General features: G+C 49.4%; 1 protein-coding gene across 1 annotated transcript in view; it reads right to left on the minus strand.

Annotated features, from left to right (window-relative positions):
• The window catches only part of ABCG1 (ATP binding cassette subfamily G member 1), a 114,172-nt gene that overhangs the window by 13,966 nt on the left and 79,374 nt on the right, over window positions 1-20,832 (minus strand). The window contains exons 7-10 of the mRNA XM_075334951.1: window positions 16,097-16,220; window positions 13,950-14,064; window positions 9,480-9,625; window positions 5,478-5,579 (exon numbers count right to left, since the gene is read on the minus strand). Coding sequence (XP_075191066.1) covers window positions 5,478-5,579; window positions 9,480-9,625; window positions 13,950-14,064; window positions 16,097-16,220 — 487 coding nt within the window. The remainder of the gene's footprint in view (window positions 1-5,477; window positions 5,580-9,479; window positions 9,626-13,949; window positions 14,065-16,096; window positions 16,221-20,832) is intronic.

Genomic DNA, 20,832 nt, shown 5'->3' on the forward strand with positions numbered 1-20,832 from the left:
ACCCAGGGACAGCTCTCGTATAGCCCTACTACCCAGGGACAGGTCTCGTGTAGCCCTACTACCCAGGGACAGCTCTCGTATAGCCCTACTACCCAGGGACAGCTCTTGTATAGCCCTACTACCCAGGGATAGCTCTCGTATAGCCCTACTACCCAGGGACAGCTCTCGTATAGCCCTACTACCCAGGGACAGGTCTCGTGTAGCCCTACTACCCAGGGACAGCTCTCGTATAGCCCTACTACCCAGGGACAGCTCTTGTATAGCCCTACTACCCAGGGACAGCTCTCGTATAGCCCTACTACCCAGGGACAGCTCTTGTATAGCCCTACTACCCAGGGACGGCTCTCATATAGCCCTACTACCCAGGGATAGCTCTCGTATAGCCCTACTACCCAGGGATAGCTCTCGTACAGCCCTAATACCCAGGGACGGCTCTCGTACAGCCCTACTACCCAGAGACAGCTCTTGTATAGCCCTACTACCCAGGGATAGCTCTCGTATAGCCCTACTACCCAGGGACAGGTCTCGTATAGCCCTACTACCCAGGGACGGCTCTCGTACAGCCCTACTACCCAGGGACAGGTCTCGTGTAGCCCTACTACCCAGGGGCGGCTCTCGTACAGCCCTACTACCCAGAGACAGCTCTTGTATAGCCCTACTACCCAGAGACAGCTCTCGTATAGCCCTACTACCCAGGGACAGGTCTCGTATAGCCCTACTACCCAGGGACAGCTCTCGTATAGCCCTACTACCCAGGGACAGGTCTCGTGTAGCCCTACTACCCAGGGACGGCTCTCGTACAGCTCTACTACCCAGAGACAGCTCTTGTATAGCCCTACTACCCAGAGACAGCTCTCGTATAGCCCTACTACCCAGGGACAGCTCTCGTATAGCCCTACTACCCAGGGACAGGTCTCGTGTAGCCCTACTACCCAGGGACGGCTCTCGTACAGCCCTACTACCCAGAGACAGCTCTTGTATAGCCCTACTACCCAGAGACAGCTCTCGTATAGCCCTACTACCCAGGGACAGGTCTCGTATAGCCCTACTACCCAGGGACGGCTCTCGTATAACCCTACTACCCCGGGACAGGTCTCGTATAGCCCTACTACCCAGGGACAGCTCTTGTATAGCCCTACTACCCAGGGACAGGTCTCGTGTAGCCCTACTACCCAGGGACAGCTCTCGTATAGCCCTACTACCCAGGGACAGCTCTCGTATAGCCCTACTACCCAGGGACAGCTCTCGTATAACCCTACTACCCAGGGACAGGTCTCGTATAGCCCTACTACCCAGGGACAGCTCTCGTATAACCCTACTACCCAGGGACAGGTCTCGTATAGCCCTACTACCCAGGGACAGCTCTCGTATAGCCCTACTACCCAGGGACAGGTCTCGTGTAGCCCTACTACCCAGGGACAGCTCTCGTATAGCCCTACTACCCAGGGACAGCTCTCGTATAGTCCTACTACCCAGGGACAGCTCTCGTATAGCCCTACTACCCAGGGACAGCTCTCGTATAGCCCTACTACACAGAGACAGCTCTCGTACAGCCCTACTACCCAGAGACAGCTCTCGTATAGCCCTACTACCCAGGGACAGCTCTCATATAGCCCTACTACCCAGAGACAGCTCTCGTATAGCCCTACTACCCAGGGACAGCTCTCGTATAGCCCTACTACCCAGAGACAGCTCTCGTTCAGCCCTACTACCCAGTGACAGGTCTCATATAGCCCTACTACCCAGGGACAGCTCTCGTTCAGCCCTACTACCCAGTGACAGGTCTCATATAGCCCTACTACCCAGGGACAGCTCTCGTATAGCCCTACTACCCAGGGATAGCTCTCGTATAGCCCTACTACCCAGAGACAGCTCTCGTATAGCCCTACTACCCAGGGACGGCTCTCGTACAGCCCTACTACCCAGAGACAGATCTCGTATAGCCCTACTACCCAGAGACAGCTCTCGTATAGCCCTACTACCCAGGGACAGCTCTCGTATAGCCCTACTACCCAGAGACAGCTCTCGTATAGCCCTACTACCCAGGGACGGCTCTCGTATAGCCCTACTACCCAGAGACAGCTCTCGTATAGCCCTACTACCCAGGGACGGCTCTCGTATAGCCCTACTACCCAGGGACAGCTCTTGTATAGCCCTACTACCCAGAGACAGCTCTCGTATAGCCCTACTACCCAGAGACAGGTCTCGTATAGCCCTACTACCCAGAGACAGCTCTCGTATAGCCCTACTACCCAGGGACGGCTCTCGTATAGCCCTACTACCCAGGGACAGCTCTTGTATAGCCCTACTACCCAGAGACAGCTCTCGTATAGCCCTACTACCCAGAGACAGGTCTCGTATAGCCCTACTACCCAGAGACAGCTCTCGTATAGCCCTACTACCCAGGGACGGCTCTCGTATAGCCCTACTACCCAGGGACAGCTCTTGTATAGCCCTACTACCCAGAGACAGCTCTCGTATAGCCCTACTACCCAGGGACGGCTCTCGTATAGCCCTACTACCCAGGGACGGCTCTCGTATAGCCCTACTACCCAGGGACAGCTCTTGTATAGCCCTACTACCCAGGGACAGGTCTCTTATAGCCCTACTACCCAGAGACAGCTCTCGTATAGCCCTACTACCCAGAGACAGCTCTTGTATAGCCCTACTACCCAGGGATGGCTCTCGTACAGCCCTACTACCCAGAGACAGCTATCGTATAGCCCTACTACCCAGAGACAGCTCTCGTATAGCCCTACTACCCAGGGACAGCTCTCGTACAGCCCTACTACCCAGAGACAGCTCTCGTATAGCCCTACTACCCAGAGACAGCTCTCGTATAGCCCTACTACCCAGGGACAGCTCTCGTATAGCCCTACTACCCAGGGACAGATCTCGTATAGCTCCACTACCCAGGGACAGATCTCGTATAGCCCTACTACCCAGGCACAGCTCTCGTATAGCTCTACTACCCAGGGACAGATCTCGTATAGCTCCACTACCCAGGGACAGATCTCGTATAGCCCTACTACCCAGGGACAGCTCTCGTATAGCTCTACTACCCAGGGATAGCTCTCGTATAGCCCTACTACCCAGGGAAAGCTCTCATATAGCCCTACTACCCAGGGACGGCTCTCGTATAGGCCTACTACCCAGGGACAGCTCTCATATAGCCCTACTACTAAGGGACGGCTCTCGTATAGCCCTACTACCCTGGGACAGCTCTTGTATAGCCCTACTACCCAGGGACAGTTCTCATACAGCCCTACTACCCAGAGACAGCTCTCGTATAGCCCTACTACCCAGAGACAGCTCTCGTATAGCCCTACTACCCAGACACAGGTCTCGTATAGCCCTACTACCCAGGGACAGGTCTCGTACAGCCCTACTACCCAGAGACAGCTCTCGTATAGCCCTACTACCCAGAGACAGCTCTCGTATAGCCCTACTACCCAGGGACAGGTCTCGTATAGCCCTACTACCCAGGGACAGCTCTCGTATAGCTCTACTACCCAGGGATAGCTCTCGTATAGCCCTACTACCCAAGGACAGCTCTCATATAGCCCTACTACTAAGGGACGGCTCTCGTATAGCCCTACTACCCAGGGACAGCTCTTGTATAGTCCTACTACCCAGGGACAGTTCTCGTACAGCCCTACTACCCAGGGACAGCTCTCGTATAGCCCTACTACCCAGAGACAGCTCTCGTATAGCCCTACTACCCAGGGACAGCTCTCGTATAGCCCTACTACCCATGGACAGCTCTCGTATAGCCCTACTACCCAGGGACAGCTCTCGTATAGCCCTACTACCCAGGGACAGCTCTCGTATAGCCCTACTACCCAGAGACAGCTCTCGTATAGCCCTACTACCCAGACACAGGTCTCGTATAGCTCTACTACCCAGGGACAGCTCTCATATAGCCCTACTACCCAGAGACAGCTCTCATATAGCCCTACTACCCAGAGACAGCTCTCATATAGCCCTACTACCCAGACACAGGTCTCGTATAGCTCTACTACCCAGGGACAGCTCTCATATAGCCCTACTACCCAGAGACAGCTCTCGTATAGCCCTACTACCCAGACACAGGTCTCGTATAGCTCTACTACCCAGGGACAGCTCTCATATAGCCCTACTACCCAGGCACAGGTCTCGTACAGCCCTACTACCCAGAGACAGCTCTCATATAGCCCCACTACCCAGGGACAGCTCTCGTATAGCCCTACTACCCAGGGACAGCTCTCATATAGCCCTACTACCCCGGGATAGCTCTCGTATAGCCCTACTACCCAAGGACAGCTCTCATATAGCCCTACTACCCAGGGGCAGCTCTCATATAGCCCTACTACCCAGGGACAGCTCTCGTATAGCCCTACTACCCAGGGACGGCTCTCGTATAGCCCTACTACCCAGGGACAGCTCTCGTATAGCCCTACTACCCAGGGACAGCTCTCGTATAGCCCTACTACCCAGGGACAGCTCTCGTATAGCCCTACTACCCAGGGACAGCTCTCGTATAGCCCTACTACCCAGGGACAGCTCTTGTATAGCCCTACTACCCAGGGACAGCTCTCGTATATCCCTACTACCCAGGGACAGCTCTCGTATAGCCCTACTACCCAGGGACAGCTCTCGTATATCCCTACTACCCAGGGACAGGTCTCGTATAGCCCTACTACCCAGGGACAGCTCTCGTATAGCCCTACTACCCAGGGACAGCTCTCGTATAGCCCTACTACCCAGGGACAGCTCTCGTATAGCCCTAATACCCAGGGACAGCTCTCGTATAGCCCTACTACCCAGGGACAGCTTTGGGTAGGGGCAACAACATAGCCCTGTCCTCATATGATAGAGGGAGCAATGCTGGTGGTTATTAGCCCTAATTCCGAGGGCCCGGACATATTCTTACACCATCGCACACATACAGAGCTGGGTTTTTTGTTATTTCTCCACATATTCCATGTAAAGGTCAATTTCCAATTGATTGTTGCCCTTCAAACGATTATAATTACCCTATATTTTGTGTTCTCGGCATAGAAATCACAGAAAATTATTCCCGTCGCCATGGAAACTGAGGTAGATAAGTATAATTTCTAAAAGTCAACACCATGGGGAAGATTTAGAAAACCCTTTTGTGTTGCCCGTAGCAACCAATCACTGTGCAGTTTTCATTTCATATAGTGCTCTTGAGAAATGAAAGCTGCGCCATGATTGGTTGTTATGGAAAACACAGTTGATAAAGCTGCCTCATTTTAACCCCTTGTGTACATTTCGAATCTGAGTGTCACTGTGTCTTACACCCGGAAGCTTCTGACAGCAGCGATCGGAGGTGGCTCTGATCGCTGCTGGTTAATCGTTCAATGCTATAGTTGGAATAGGAGTGACCCTGTAAATGGCAGCTCTGCCTAGTTATACAGTGACATTTCTGATACATTACCACATACATAATATAATATCCGGACGCTGTGACTTACCGAGTCCCTCATGATGCTCAGACACGTCCTCTTAAACAGGATACAGAATTGGGTAAGGCAGCTGGCGGAGAAGCTGTGACAGCCCTCGGTGGGCGACGCGTCCTGCAAGAAGAGGGGCGCAGGTTATAGGGCATCTCCTAATCATCCCATAGAAAAACGTCTGCAGATGTATTATATACAGATGATCCTGCTCACACAGCTGCAGGGTCGTTACCATGTATCAGAGTGCCTTTCTGCCGCTTATGATTGTCTTTCTGGCAGTGCCAGGGATGGCGGGTGGTGTAGGGCACATGGCTGCCTGGACGGTCAGATGGCAGTGAAAAACGCTTGTTCCACTTAATAGGGTTAATTTTCCCTGACTATTCTTTGAGAAATAACTACTGTATGACCGTGGTGGGTCGGACTACTAATCTGACCACTGACTAGTCCCACATACCCGACCCTGCTACATCACATTACTGAACCCTGGATTATATGACTGCCCTCCTCATAACGATTATAGTACCACATACTCGACTCTGCTACATCACATTACTGAACCCTGGATTATATGACTGCCCTCCTCATAACGATTATAGTACCACATACCAGACTCTGCTACATCACATTACTGAACCCTGGATTATATGACTGCCCTCCTCATAACTATTATAGTACCACATACCCGACTCTGCTACCCTCACATTACTGAACCCTGGATTATATGACTGCCCTCCTCATAACGATTATAGTACCACATACCCGACTCTGCTACATCACATTACTGAACCCTGGATTATATGACTGCCCTCCTCATAACTATTATAGTACCACATACTCGACTCTGCTACATCACATTACTGAACCCTGGATTATATGACTGCCCTCCTCATAACTATTATAGTACCACATACTCGACTCTGCTACATCACATTACTGAACCCTGGATTATATGACTGCCCTCCTCATAACTATTATAGTACCACATACCCGACTCTGCTACCCTCACATTACTGAACCCTGGATTATATGACTGCCCTCCTCATAACTATTATAGTACCACATACTCGACTCTGCTACATCACATTACTGAACCCTGGATTATATGACTGCCCTCCTCATAACTATTATAGTACCAAATACCCAACTCTGCTACATCACATTACTGAACCCTGGATTATATGACTGCCCTCCTCATAACTATTATAGTACCAAATACCCAACTCTGCTACATCACATTACTGAACCCTGGATTATATGACTGCCTTCCTCATCACTATTGTGCCGCCCTGGCAAAACCAGGGTGTCACAGAGGTCTGCATACATTTTTATGGTGCAGAGCTCACTCTCCCTTGGGGAGTTTCCCACACCAATACACACCAACCAATCAGGCCCCACTCGCCCCCTCCTCAGGAAAACGGGAGGGGGAGAGGGGAGCTTGGGGAGAGCAGAGTGTAGTTTCAGTCAGTCTGCAGGAGGAGAGGAGTTTGGAAGCAGCCCCTGTGTGGGGCGAGGAGAAGTGGTAGTGAGGGCCTCAGGAATAGGCCAGCCGCTTGTGGGGACCTGAAGTGGACTGGGAGAGGGTAGTGGCCCCCCCCGGTGCCAGCTGTCGGGACCCTGTCCGGACCTGGACACAGAGCAGACACAGACACAGACCGCAGGCAGGAGAACAACACCTGAATTACACACACGGGTGTGGGACCCGTCCTCACAGCATCCGTGGGCACCAGTTACCAGCAATTTGGTTTACAAAAGACTCTGAGTATTTCTTCCATCTGCGTTCCTGACCCTCCACATCAATCCAGCTTCATCCAGCACCACGATAACCGAACTGTGAGTATACTATTCCCTGCAATCCCTGCCACCACCACAACTCCCAACTGGGCACCGGGACTACACCACCCCTACCCGTGGAGGGGATCCCACCTTGCTGCCCCACACCACCAGTCCCGGGCACGGTCCCCAGAGGCTGCGGCGGTGCCACCATCTCATCACCGCAACCCACGGGTGGCGTCATGGACAATTCCCCTGTACATAATCCCCTTTTTGGTGTGGAGCCTGGGATCACAGACCGGGTCACGCCACCGTACACCTACAAAAGTGATCCCTTGGCCCGGATCTGAGTACCCTTTATCCCTGGGCGACACACTATCATAGTCCCACATACTCGACTCTGCTAATCACATTAGTGAACCCTGGATTATATGACTGCCCTCCTCACCACTATCATAGTGCCGCATACCTGACTCTGTTACATCACCATTACCGAATTCTGGATTCCCTGTCTACCATCCTGATAACAGTTACAGTACCATATCTCCGCTACATCACTATTGGTGAAGCCTGGATTATATAACTGCCCTCCTCATCACCGTTATAGTACCGCATACCCGACTATGCTACATCACCATTACCGAATCCTGGATTGCCTGACTCCTCTAATCACCACCATTATATTACTGCTTACCCGACTCTGCTACATCACCATTAATGAACCCTAGAATATCTGACTGCCCTCCTCTCCACCGTTATAGTACTGCATACCTCACTCTGCTAAATCACCATTACTGAAGCCTGGATTGTCAGACTACCCTCCTGCCCACCATTACAGTACTACTTACCCTAAACTAATATCCCAATATATTAATGTGACATCCACAGTGCATCTGTCGCGGGCGGAGGAGGGGACGCTGCGCTCACCCACTGCTCGGGTCCGGCTGCTGCTGCTGCTCGGTGGTGGCTCGAGCGGTGGGCCGGATCCCGGGGACTCGAGCGGCGTTCCTCGCCCGTGAGTGAAAGGGGGTGGTTTGGTTTAGGGATATTGTCCGTGACGCCACCCACGGTAGTGGTGAGATTGGTGACACCACTGCTGCTCTGGACGGGGATCCCGGGAGCGGTGACAGGGAGCAGCTTGGATGTTGGTTCTCCCCTCCGTGGGTAGGGGGGGTTGGTTGTCCCGGGGCCCGGTGATGGGGTAGGGATGGATGGCAGGCGGGTTATGGGGCCTGGTGAGGTGCAGGGTCGCAGGGGCAGCGCTGTGCCACACGGCACGGTGGTACTCACTCAGCCAATGATGAATGCAAAGTCTCCGGTAAAACAAACGGCTGGATGGACGGGTCCCACAGACGGCTGCGGTGTTTCTTCTCCCGGTAGGTTGATGGTGACTGCCTTTCCCTGCACCTGTGTAGTGTGTACGGTTCCAATGGGTTCCCACCGGTAACCCGCTCCCCAGCTTGGATGGGTGCTGTAGGAGCCCCTTTTGCCCGCAGGCTCTGGCTCTGGGAACTGTAGCCTTGGCGGTGACTGTGTTTCCCTCTACGGTTTGAGCTGTCGCCTTCAATCGGGTCTTGGTTGCTGGGAAACCCCGGAGGTTCCCTTCGCTAACGGATTTGACAAATTTAACGGCGACTCCTAGCCTTGTCGGGGTCCGTAAGCCCTGCCGGATGGTGCTGGCTTCTCTTTGTTCACCGGGCCACCGCCCGTCCACGGTCCTTACGGCTCACTCCAATCAGCCTCTCCTGCAGACGGTCACCACCGTTTGCCAACCTTGCTGTACTGTCCGGGCCACACACACGGACGTTGTCAGTTCTCTCCTTTACCACTTCACTCTTCACTTCCCTAACTGAACTCCAACTGAAACTGACTCCTTTTCCCGCCTCCAGGGCTGTGAACTCCTCGGTGGGCGGGACCAACCGCCTGGCCCACCCCCTGGTGTGGACATCAGCCCCTGGAGGGAGGCAACAAGGATTTGTGTTTGACTTAGGTGTGCCTGACCGGGGTGTGGGGTGTGTTGGTGTAGTACTTGTGACGTCCTGGCTTGTCCAGGGCGCCACACATCAGCTCATATAACATTTAGACATTGAATTCATATGTTGGGAGGATTTCCCAATCTCAGTATCGAGGCTGAGATGTATCCAAGTGCATAAGTATATGGATATATGGCCTATAGGCTCACATTGTGACAAACCATGAACCCGCGCACAGAGCTGCAGGCCTGGACTAGTCCTTATCATTCCTGTTTACCTCCTCAGATGGTTTGTGCCACAGGAACAGGTTGGGCTCGGTCTCCCCACAATGGTCCCGTTTCTGCTCGGCCCCGCACACCTCCTGAACGGCTCGCACAAGTCGGGGATTCTGGTCTCCGTACTCTCCGGAGGCCACTTCCATGACTGCGGGACGGGGAAGAAGAACACAAGGATCATGTTGAGATGGTATCACATCATTGGTACAAATGAAAATGTGATCAGAAAAAGGAAGAAAACTCCACTCATGATACCGAAATGTACAAATTGGCCGGGGAAGTTTTTATAGCACCCGAGGAATTGGTGCTCATAATGTTCTATGGAGGAGGTGGAGCTAGAAACAGACAGACATTCTGCTGCTGGTTGTCCTGAGGGGGAGGAGCTAGAAGTCAACACAAACAGTCTGCTGCAAGTTCTCCTGAGGGGGAGGAGATAGAGGCTGACAGACACATTCTGTTGCAAGTTTTCCTGAAGGTGAGGAGCTAGAAGCAGACACAGACATTCTGCTGCAAGTTCTCCTGAGAGCTAGAGACAGATACAGACATTCTGCAGCAAGTTCTCCTGAGGGCGAAGAGCTAGAGGCTGACACAGACATTCTACTACAAGTTCTCCTGAGGGGGAGGAGCTAGAGGCTGACACAGACATTCTACTACAAGTTCTCCTGAGAGGGAGAAGCTAGAGTCTGACACAGACATTCTACTACAAGTTCTCCTGAGGGGGAGGAGCTAGAGGCAGACACAGACATTCTACTACAAATTCTCCTAAGGGTGAGGAGCTAGAGACAGATACAGACATTCTGCAGCAAGTTCTCTTTAGGGGAGGAGCTAGAGGTCAACACAGACATTCTGCTGCAAGTTCTCTTGAGTGGGTGGAGCTAGAGACAGTTACAGACATTCTGCTGCAAGTTCTCCTGAGGGGAAAGAGCTAGATGCTGACACAGACATTCTACTACAAGTTCTTCTGATTGGGAGGAGCTAGAGGCTGACACAAACATCCTGCTGCAAGTTCTCCTGAGGGGGAGGAGCTAGAGGCTGATACAAACATCCTGCTGCAAGTTCTCCTGAGGGGGAGGAGCTAGAGACAGATACAGACATTCTCCAGCAAGTTCTCTTTAGGGGAGGAGCTAGAGGGAGACACAGACATTCTGTTGCAAGTTCTCCTGAGGGGGAGGAGCTAGAGGCAGACACAGACATTCTGCTGCAAGTTCTCCTGAAGGGGGGGAGCTAGAGGCAGACACAGACATTCTGCTGCAAGTTCTCTTGAAATGACAGTTACTGTTCTCCATAGAACCTTATAAACACCAACTGTCATCTCCTATCTCAGTAATGGCAAAATCTGTATATATTGAAGACACATTTTATATGTGAAATGATGAGGATTTTGAAAATAATATATTAGTCCAGGAGGAGAAAAAATATATATTACAAAATTTCTTTTTTTCATGTGTACAAAATCTGTAAACGACGGTTACTCTTTAAAGAAAGGTTCACTTTCACAAACATTTATGTTCATGGTTCCAATGCATCGGAGATTAAAAAGGAAGCAAATCTGAAAATAGGCTTGATTAAAAATTTGTGTATACAGTTCATGTAGATCTATGGGTTTCTATGGTAACAGACTACAAACAAATCCTGTGTAGTCTGATTTTACAGTCGCACTGTCCCCAATTTATTACTAAAACTCCAAATGTGTCTTAGTAAGAAGTAAGGAGCAGATGGAATGGAATACGGCTGCAATATATAAACACGCAGGGTTTGTACACATTACTCTGCATGAGAGCCAATTGCGCAAAATGAAAGAAGACTGATAACAAAACCTATTTGTAAAGTTACTTCTCTTTTTTTTTTTCCGTTAAATGAGTTAAAAAAAAGTAAAAATAATTCAAACAACTGCAAAAAAATCACTGTTTAGCAAGGATTTTAGCACAGTCTGGTTATACACCATTTGACCACCAGAGGGCAATAAAACAATTAGGAAAATGTTTAACCTTTTTTTTTTTTTTTTTCCATTTCAAAATGTTTCTATTTATGAAAATCTCAAAAATAAACAAATGTAGATTTTTTATTTTTTTTTATTACTTTAGGTGGGTTCCAACTGTACAAAACAGGATTGTTTTAATGCAAACAAGGTTCCAGTGTCCCCCTTCCTCCACAATAATATGTAATTAATATTACTGACGTACTTAACTTCATCTCGTTACAACTTCTGGATTGTAATGCAACCTGTATGGCTTAATTTTGCTTTTTCCAGGAGTACCCCTTTAATTTTTTTTTCCCCCGCATCAATGTCACAAGAAGGTTTATATACCGTCAGGATCTGTGGAGACTACAGATTCCAGCACGCTGCCTGCTAACTTCTCAGTTGTGTGTGATCAGAGCAGGCAGACTCGTGTGACAACCCACAGACTTGGAGATCAGGAGCAGGATAGCAAGAGTTAATCTCTGCTGAGCTGCTTGTTAGTCTCCTTTGATCACATGCTGTGGGGGAGCCAATCATAATCACTCCCCTCTTTTATATAACTTCCTTTAATGCCAGCTATAGCTTCTCTATACTGGTCTGGTGAGGTGTTGTGATCCAGACTAAGGGGTACTTTGCACGCTGCGACATCGCAAGCCGATGCTGCGATGCTGAGTGCGATAGTCCCCGCCCCGTCGCAGCTGCGATATCCTTGTGATAGCTGCTGTAGCGAACATTATCGCTACGGCAGCTTCACCTGTCTGGGACGTCGCTCTGGCCGGCGACCCGCCTCCTTATTAAGGGGGCGGGTCGTACGGCGTCACTGCGACGTCACATGGCAGGCGGCCAATAGGAGCAGAGGGGCGGAGATGAGCGGGATGTAAACATCCCGCCCACCTTCTCCCTTCAGCATATCCTACGGGAGCCGCGGTGACGCCGGTAGGAGATGTTCCTCGCTCCTGCGGCTTCACACACAGCGATGTGTGCTGCCGCAGGAACGAGGAACAACATCGGACCGTCGCGTCAGCGTAATTATGGATTACGCCGACGCTACACCGATGATACGATTACGACGCTTTTGCGCTCGTTAATCGTATCATCTAGGCTTTAAACACTACGATGTCGCCTGCGATGCCGGATGTGCGTCACTTTCAATTTGACCCCACCGACATCGCACCTGCGATGTCGTAGTGTGCAAAGTACCCCTAACTGGTGGTGGTGTCAAGGTTGGGAATTTTGGGGACACCACAAATGGGGTTTCTCAGGGTCCCAGAGATGGATTCCAAATCGATCTGTGCAGATATAATTAATTCTGACAACAATGATCACGCCAAGACGTATTCACTGTTTGAGCAGAAGCAAGCCTCTGGATCATGTATTGAGAATCTCATGGTGATACAGTCCAACATTTGACCTTGAAGCAGAGTGAGAAAGAGATAAGGCCCCCAGTTGCAGATCACCAGCTGCTGGGAACCAGTGTGTTATGAATACCTCTTTGTTCATTGTTCATTTTGGCTTGATTATCTAGTGAACACATTCCTGATCACACATCTTGAAGTTATAATGGCGTCTATGCGATTGTCATACAGATAATTATGAAACGATATCTATGCTTTAATTATATACACACACAGATCATCTTATTACTTCCGGACAAATGGCCTACAGCCTGGGCGGCCCTCCCCTCACAGTGTTAGTACTTTGTTGCTGTGAGCAGTTCTGGTGTTAACCCTTGTTGTCTTTTTTGTTGCTGCTTTCCTACTCTTGCTTTTCTCCTTAGTTTATTTTTGTTTGTTCCTGTGAGTTTGCAGTGTGTTTGTCTGTCTTTATCTGTGTTGCCTTCACACTCTCCTCCTGGACTGATCTTTTACTCTTATTTCACAGGAAAGATTTCAACTCCGATTTTACCATTACTGAGCAAGGAGATGAGAATTGCTGCTCATTAAGTTCTATGGAGAGGGGAGGAGAAGTTAAGAGGCAGACACAGGCATTCTGCCCCTTCCTTCTCTGGGGAGAGGGAACAGTTTAATTCTGGTCAGGAGTATAGTACAGTATGGGACTCTGGCATCTCCACCATCAGAGGTAGTCCTGAGGACTCAGGCATCTCCACCATCAGGGGTAGTCCTGAGGACTCAGGCATCTCCACCATCAGGGGTAGTCCTGAGGACTCAGGCATCTCCACCATCAGAGGTAGTCCTGAGGACTTAGGCATCTCCACCATCAGAGGTAGTCCTGAGGACTCAGGCATCTCCACCATCAGAGGTAGTCCTGAGGACTCAGGCATCTCCACCATCAGAGGTAGTCCTGAGGACTTAGGCATCTCCACCATCAGGGGTAATCCAGAGGTTAGGATAGCCTAGGGACAGTATAGGAGCACCCTGTACCTCGCTATTCTGCAGTCACATCGTGACAATCAATACTTGATGTAAAAATGGGGTCCTAAGGGGGAGATAGCCCCAGGTTGCGGACCACGGTTGAACTGATAGTTTTGTTACATAAAGCACATTTTACTCACTGAAGTCGGCCGGGTTGTGATAGGTCGGGCAGTTTAATCCTAGAACTCGCAGATACGGTACGAGATTTGACACTTTCCCACGGTAGATGCATTGTCCCTGGCTTAATACATAAAGCTGTAAATGAAAAGGAGAGAGAAGCGTGAAATGTTATCCATTCCGCAGATTTACCGCAATCTAATACTATAAAACACTCATCAGTCTTAAGCATTCTGCAGACGACAAGTAAAGATAAAAAAAAAGGAGAAAAATAAATCATCAATCAAACTGAACACTTTGTTAAAAGGGTCTCCTAAGCTAAGGGCCGGGTGTCCTCAATCAGCTGTGACCTATAGAGGATCAGGGCAGCAGTGGGCGCAGGCTCCACTCATCTACTGGGTTTCCTTGGGATCTGCAGTACCACTGGCTGACTGTAGGTGGCGTTTGTCTTCCAACTGAAGTTACTATCATTCAGCTACAACCAATGGGAAGACACCACACCCTTCTTATTCCCCCTCCTGTCTGCTGACCTCTGCCAGAGATAGTTCTGTGTTCCTAGTTCTTGTCCCGCCCTGTTCTGTTTAGTGATTCTGGTGTTCTAACTTCTGCTTGTTTCTGACTACCCTCCTGCCTGCTGATTATGTACCTCGCTGCCTGATCCAGATTTGACCTCTGCTTTGTTTTCTGATTATGTCCTTGCCTGCCGATTTTGTCCCTGTTTTGCATTTGCCGGTTCGACCCTGCCTGGCTACTACTCTCATCTGGACTGCAGCCTTCCACAGGTAGTGATCACCGGGGTCCTGCGTAATTCCAAATCCCTGTACAGGGGTTAAAGAGTTTCAGATTCTCGGTGTCCTGCTTTGTGAGCGACTTTCCTCTAGCCTGTCCATTACAGCCAGTCTGAGTCTGTGGATCCAGGCAGGCGTTACACAGACAGAGATAAGGTCAGGATACAAGCCGAAGGTCAGGGTTCCAGGAGAGTACATACAAGATACAGGGAGCAGGTGAGGACATGGTCAGGAGGAAGTCCGAGGTCAGAAGCCAGGAAGTAATGACAGAAACAGGGGAGGACAGGCACAGATGGGTAAACAGCAGTTCGGAGTCGAGAGACCAATTCGAACACTTATCACCAAGGGAGCCAACAGCACAACTGTAACCAGGAATTATGACTGGTGGTGTCCTGAGCTAACACGAGCAATCACCGGGAACGAGAAGCATCTGCGAGAGCATCTCCCAGGACCAGCATGAAACCCAGTGCTGTGAAACAACCAGCAGAGCATTCATCCTGCAAAATGCTCTAAACCATAGCCAATATATACTGGCTCTGCAGGAGAGCATGACAGAATAATACAGAATGTTCGGCACAAGGAATTGTGACATTTAATTTTTAGAGGGTGTACTTTATCGCACAGGTATGATAAATCGTTATGAATAGAGATGTATTAACCATAGAGAAAGATACTGCAGCTCCTCTGGGGCTGGTGGATAAGAAGAGCTCAGATCTGATTGGCTAAAACTATTTCCTCATGGGAGGATTAAACCTGCGTAAGGCTTCTCCTCCTCCAAATTAAAGTGGTTTTCCAATTAAACAGATTACTTAGGGATGTATAAACCATAGAGGAAGATACAGCAGATCCTTTTGGGCTGGTGGAAAGGAGGAGCCCAGCTCTGATTGGCTAAAACAATTTCCTCATGGGAGGTGTGAACTTGTGCAAGGCTCCTTCTCCTCCAAATAAAAAGGGTTCTCCAATGAAAGAGATTGCTTAGGGATGTATAAACCATAGAGGAAGATACTGCAGCTCCTCTGGGGCTGGTGGATAGGAAGAGCTCAGATCTGATTGACTAAAACTATTTCCTCATGGGAGGTGTATGGGAGGTGTACACCTGAGAAAGGCTCCTCCCCCTCCAAATTAAAGTGGTTTTCCAATTAAACAGATAACTTAGGGATGTATAAACCATAGAGGAAGATACTGCAGATCCTCTGGGGCTGGTGGATAGGAGGAGCCAAACTCTGATTGGCTAAAACTATTTCCTCATGGGAGGAGTAAACCTGTACAAGGCTCCTCCTACATAATAAAGTGGTTCTCCAATTAAACAGATTGCTAGCACAATTATTCAATTCATGAGGACTGATTCTCATACTCATGTATCACCTCCAGGACTGACTCACCTGATCAAAAAGCTCAAACAGTTTGGCACTGGGCTGGTGAATGGTGCAGATTATATTTCGGCCGCCTTGCGCCAATGATTTCATTAAGGAGACAACCTGAAAACAGGATGAACTGTCCAGTCCACTAGAGAAAGGGAAAGATAAAAAATAACAAAATATATATATATGCCAATTGGAGAAAAAGACATGGATCGCACATCCCAAAAATACATTGATCTAAAGCCGCTAGGCAAAACATTTTTAAATAGAACGTGAGGTTCTTAGGCGGGCTTTGCACGCTGCGACATCGGTAACAATGTGTTACCGATGCTGCAGCGATAGTCCCGCCCCCGTCGCACGTGCAATATCTAGTGAAAGCTGCCGTAGCGATTATTATCGCTACGGCAGTTTCACACGCACATACCTGCCGTGCGACGTCCCTCTGGCCGGCGACCCGCCTCCTTCCTAAGAGGGCGGGTCGTGCGGCGTCACAGCGACGTCACACGGCAGGCGGCCAATTGAAGTGGAGGGGCGGAGATGAGCAGGATGTAAACATCCCACCCACCTCCGTCCTTCTCATTGCAGCCGGGAGGCAGGTAAGGTGAAGTTCCTCGCTCCTGCGGCTTCACACACAGCGATGTGCACTGCCGCAGGAGCGAGGAACAACATCGCACCTGTCACTGCACCGGCATTATGGAAATGTCGGAGGCTGCAGCGATGATACGATAACGACGCTTTTGCGCTCGTTCATCATATCAAAAAGGATTTGCACGTTGCGATATCGACTGCGACGCCGGATGTGCGTCACTTTCGATTTGACCCCATCGACATCGCACGTGCAATGTCGCAACGTGCAAAGCCGCCCTTAGTTACCATTCTGATCAGACTGTATTAAGCCCACTGCCACGTCACGGCGAACCTCTAGAGTGGGTCCCTATTCTAAGCCTTTATGGTGCGACACTGTGCACCAACCACTGCTGCAGCAACAAAGCACCAGCAGGGCAGGCGACCCGGTGCCTCACAGCACCCATGCTCCAAGGCAAAGCCCCCAAGGCTCCAGGCCGCACTGCCCCACTGTCACGACACCACCACAACAGCGGCCACTACACAGCACCAACACACAGTGAGAGGAGTTGCGCACTCACCTCCCTATATATATATATATAATCCCAACAAAGGTAGAAAGAATGTGACACCACCTGATAACAGTAATAAACTGCACTATATAATGTACCGTATTTGTGCAAACCAGGCTGTATGGCGGTATTGTATCACAGTACTGTATTCTATCAACTAGGTACTGTTATTTAGATGCTTTATGGTATTTTATGGTGATATTATATTTAGGCACTATATGTCTGTATTATATAGGCACTGTAATTTGAGCACTGTATGTTACTACTGTTTAGACACTGTACGGTCTTATTTTTTGGCCACAGTATATTACCGTTGTCTGGCCTCTGTATCACAGTACAAGCTATTGGGTACGGTTATTTGGGTATGGTACTACACGGTGATCTTATGTAAACACTATATGGAGGTATTATATAGCCACTGTTATTTGAGCACTCTATGTCACAGATTTTTAGCTAGTATATCACATTCCTGCTTTATGATTCTATCTATTGGAAACCATTTTGGGGTATGGTACTATATGGTGATATTGTGCAAGCAATATATGGCTGTATTATATATACACTTTTATTTGAGCACCTTATGGCACAGCTATTTAGCCAGTGTATCACAACCCTTTGATATTGTATGTATTAAGTATTGTTTTTGAGAGGTTATGTAAGCACTATATGGATGTATTATATATGCACTTTTATTTTAGCACTCTATGGCACAGCTATTTAGCCAGTGTATCACAATACTTCTTCGATATTGTATGTATTGGGTATTATTTTTGGGTATTGTACTGTATGATCATAGTATGTAGCACTGTATGGATGTATTATATAAGCACTTTTACTGGAGCACAGCTATTTAGCCAGTGTATCACAATACTTCTTCGATTTTAAATGTATTAATTCATTTTTTGGGGGGTATGGTACTATATAGTGATATAAGCACTATATGGCTGTATTATATATGCACTTTTATTTGAGCACTATATGGCACAGCTATTTAGCCACTGTATCAAACAACTTCTTCGATATTGTATGTATTGGGCACTATTTTTGGGTATTGCACTATATGGCAATATTAATATGGATGTATTATATATACACTTTTATTTGAGCACCATATGACACAGTTATTTAGCCACTGTGTCACAATACTACTGTTTTTGAGTATTGTAACTACATGGTGATATTGTGTAAACACTATATGGATGTATTATATATGCACTTTTATTTGAGCACTATATGGCACAGCTATTTAGCTACTGTATCAAACAACTTCTTTGATATTGTATGTATTGGGTACTATTTTTGGGTATTGTACTACATGGTGATATTATGTAGCACTGTATGGATGTATTATATAAGCACTTTTACTGGAGCACAGCTATTTAGCCACTATATCACAATACTTCTTTGATTTTGTATGTATTAATTCCTTTTTTTGGGATATAGTACTATATAGTGATATTATATAAGCACTATATGGTTGCATTATATATGCACTTTTATATGAGCACTATATGGCACAGTTATTTAGCAGCTGCATCAAAAAAACGTCTTCAATATTGTATGTATTGGGTACTATTTTTTTGGGTATTGTACTGTGTGGTGATATTATGTAAGCACTATATGAATGTATTATATATGCACTTTTATTTGAGCACTCTATGGCACAACTATTTAGCCACTGTATCACAATACTTCATTGATTTTGTATTTATTAACCCTTTTTTTATGGTACTATATAGTGATATCATATAAGCACTATATGGATGCTCTTTTACTTGAGCACCATATGGCACAGCTATTTAGCTACTTTATGGCAGCAATGTTTCAGCACAGTCGTGGTCCTTCTTTAGTAATTTTCATTAAACACTATTTCTTGGTTACTTTACATTGTGATATTATATGTGCACTATATGGATCGCTTTTTATTAAATTCCTTTTCCCAAGCTATTCCATGTATCATCCCTTCCACACATGGCGGAAGAAAGAAGAAGGGCAGTGCAATATAATTTTATACCGAGGCTTCTATAGACTTTTATCCGGCCCTGAATCCACAAATGTAGAGCACGCTACAGAGCCGACTAAGCAATAAAAGCCGTAATACACCCGCAGCACACCGAGCCGCCGCTGACCCACTTTCATGATTACTGGTTTAATTAAAAGTTAATGGATTAAAAGATTACAAGTTTTCTCTGTTCTCGGGCAAAGACGGCCAAGTCTCCTCCACGGAGAAAAAAAGAGGACGTGAAATATAAAAAATCACAATCAAATTATAAATAAAAAAAAGACAAAAGAGGATAAATGTAATCATCCGACTTAGGACTTGTGCATTTGCCTCGGTGCGTGATTCCTCTGCCAAAAGGATGACTTGGTTCCTCCCATTCAACGTGATCCTCTATTGTATTCTATGGGCAGGGAAATCGCCAAATCAGGGAAATGGGGCGGCTAGATACTAAAGTGTTAAACTACAGAAGGCGGCACCATTGGCCCGAATGGGACTGGAGGATGCTCCGGGTGACTGGAGGATGGGCCGGGTGACTGGAGGAAGGGCCGGGTGACTGGAGGATGGGCCGGGTGACTGGAGGATGGGCCGGGTGACTGGAGGAAGGGCCGGGTGACTGGAGGAAGGGCCGGGTGACTGGAGGAAGGGCCGGGTGACTGGAGGATGGGCCGGGTGACTTGAGGATGGGCCGGGTGACTGGAGGAAGGGCCGGGTGACTGGAGGAAGGGCCGGGTGACTGGAGGAAGGGCCGGGTGACTGGAGGAAGGGCCGGGTGACTGGAGCAAGGGCCGGGTGACTGGAGGAAGGGCCGGGTGACTGGAGGAAGGGCCGGGTGACTGGAGGATGGGCCGGGTGACTGGAGGATGGGCCGGGTGACTGGAGGATGGGCCGGGTGACTGGAGGAAGGGCCGGGTGACTGGAGGATGGGCCGGGTGACTTGAGGATGGGCCGGGTGACTGGAGGAAGGGCCGGGTGACTGGAGGAAGGGCCGGGTGACTGGAGGATGGGCCGGGTGACTGGAGGAAGGGCCGGGTGACTGGAGGATGGGCCGGGTGACTGGAGGAAGGGCCGGGTGACTGGAGCAAGGGCCGGGTGACTGGAGGAAGGGCCGGGTGACTGGAGGAAGGGCCGGGTGACTGGAGGAAGGGCCGGGTGACTGGAGGATGGGCCGGGTGACTGGAGGAAGGGCCGGGTGACTGGAGGAAGGGCCGGGTGACTGGAGGAAGGGCCGGGTGACTGGAGGATGGGCCGGGTGACTGGAGCAAGGGCCGGGTGACTGGAGGATGGGCCGGGTGACTGGAGGATGGGCCGGGTGACTTGAGGATGGGCCGGGTGACTGGAGGAAGGGCCGGGTGACTGGAGGAAGGGCCGGGTGACTGGAGGATGGGCCGGGTGATGGAGGAAGGGCCGGGTGACTGGAGGAAGAGCCGGGTGACTGGAGGAAGGGCCGGGTGACTGGAGGAAGGGCCGGGTGATGGAGGAAGGGCCGGGTGACTGGAGGAAGGGCCGGGTGACTGGAGGATGGGCCGGGTGACTGGAGGATGCTCCGGGTGACTGGAGGAAGGGCCGGGTGACTGGAGGAAGGGCCGGGTGACTGGAGGAAGGGCCGGGTGATGGAGGAA

Source organism: Anomaloglossus baeobatrachus, chromosome 2 (genome assembly GCF_048569485.1).
Source record: "Anomaloglossus baeobatrachus isolate aAnoBae1 chromosome 2, aAnoBae1.hap1, whole genome shotgun sequence".
In the NCBI taxonomy this organism is placed as follows: domain Eukaryota; kingdom Metazoa; phylum Chordata; class Amphibia; order Anura; family Aromobatidae; genus Anomaloglossus; species Anomaloglossus baeobatrachus.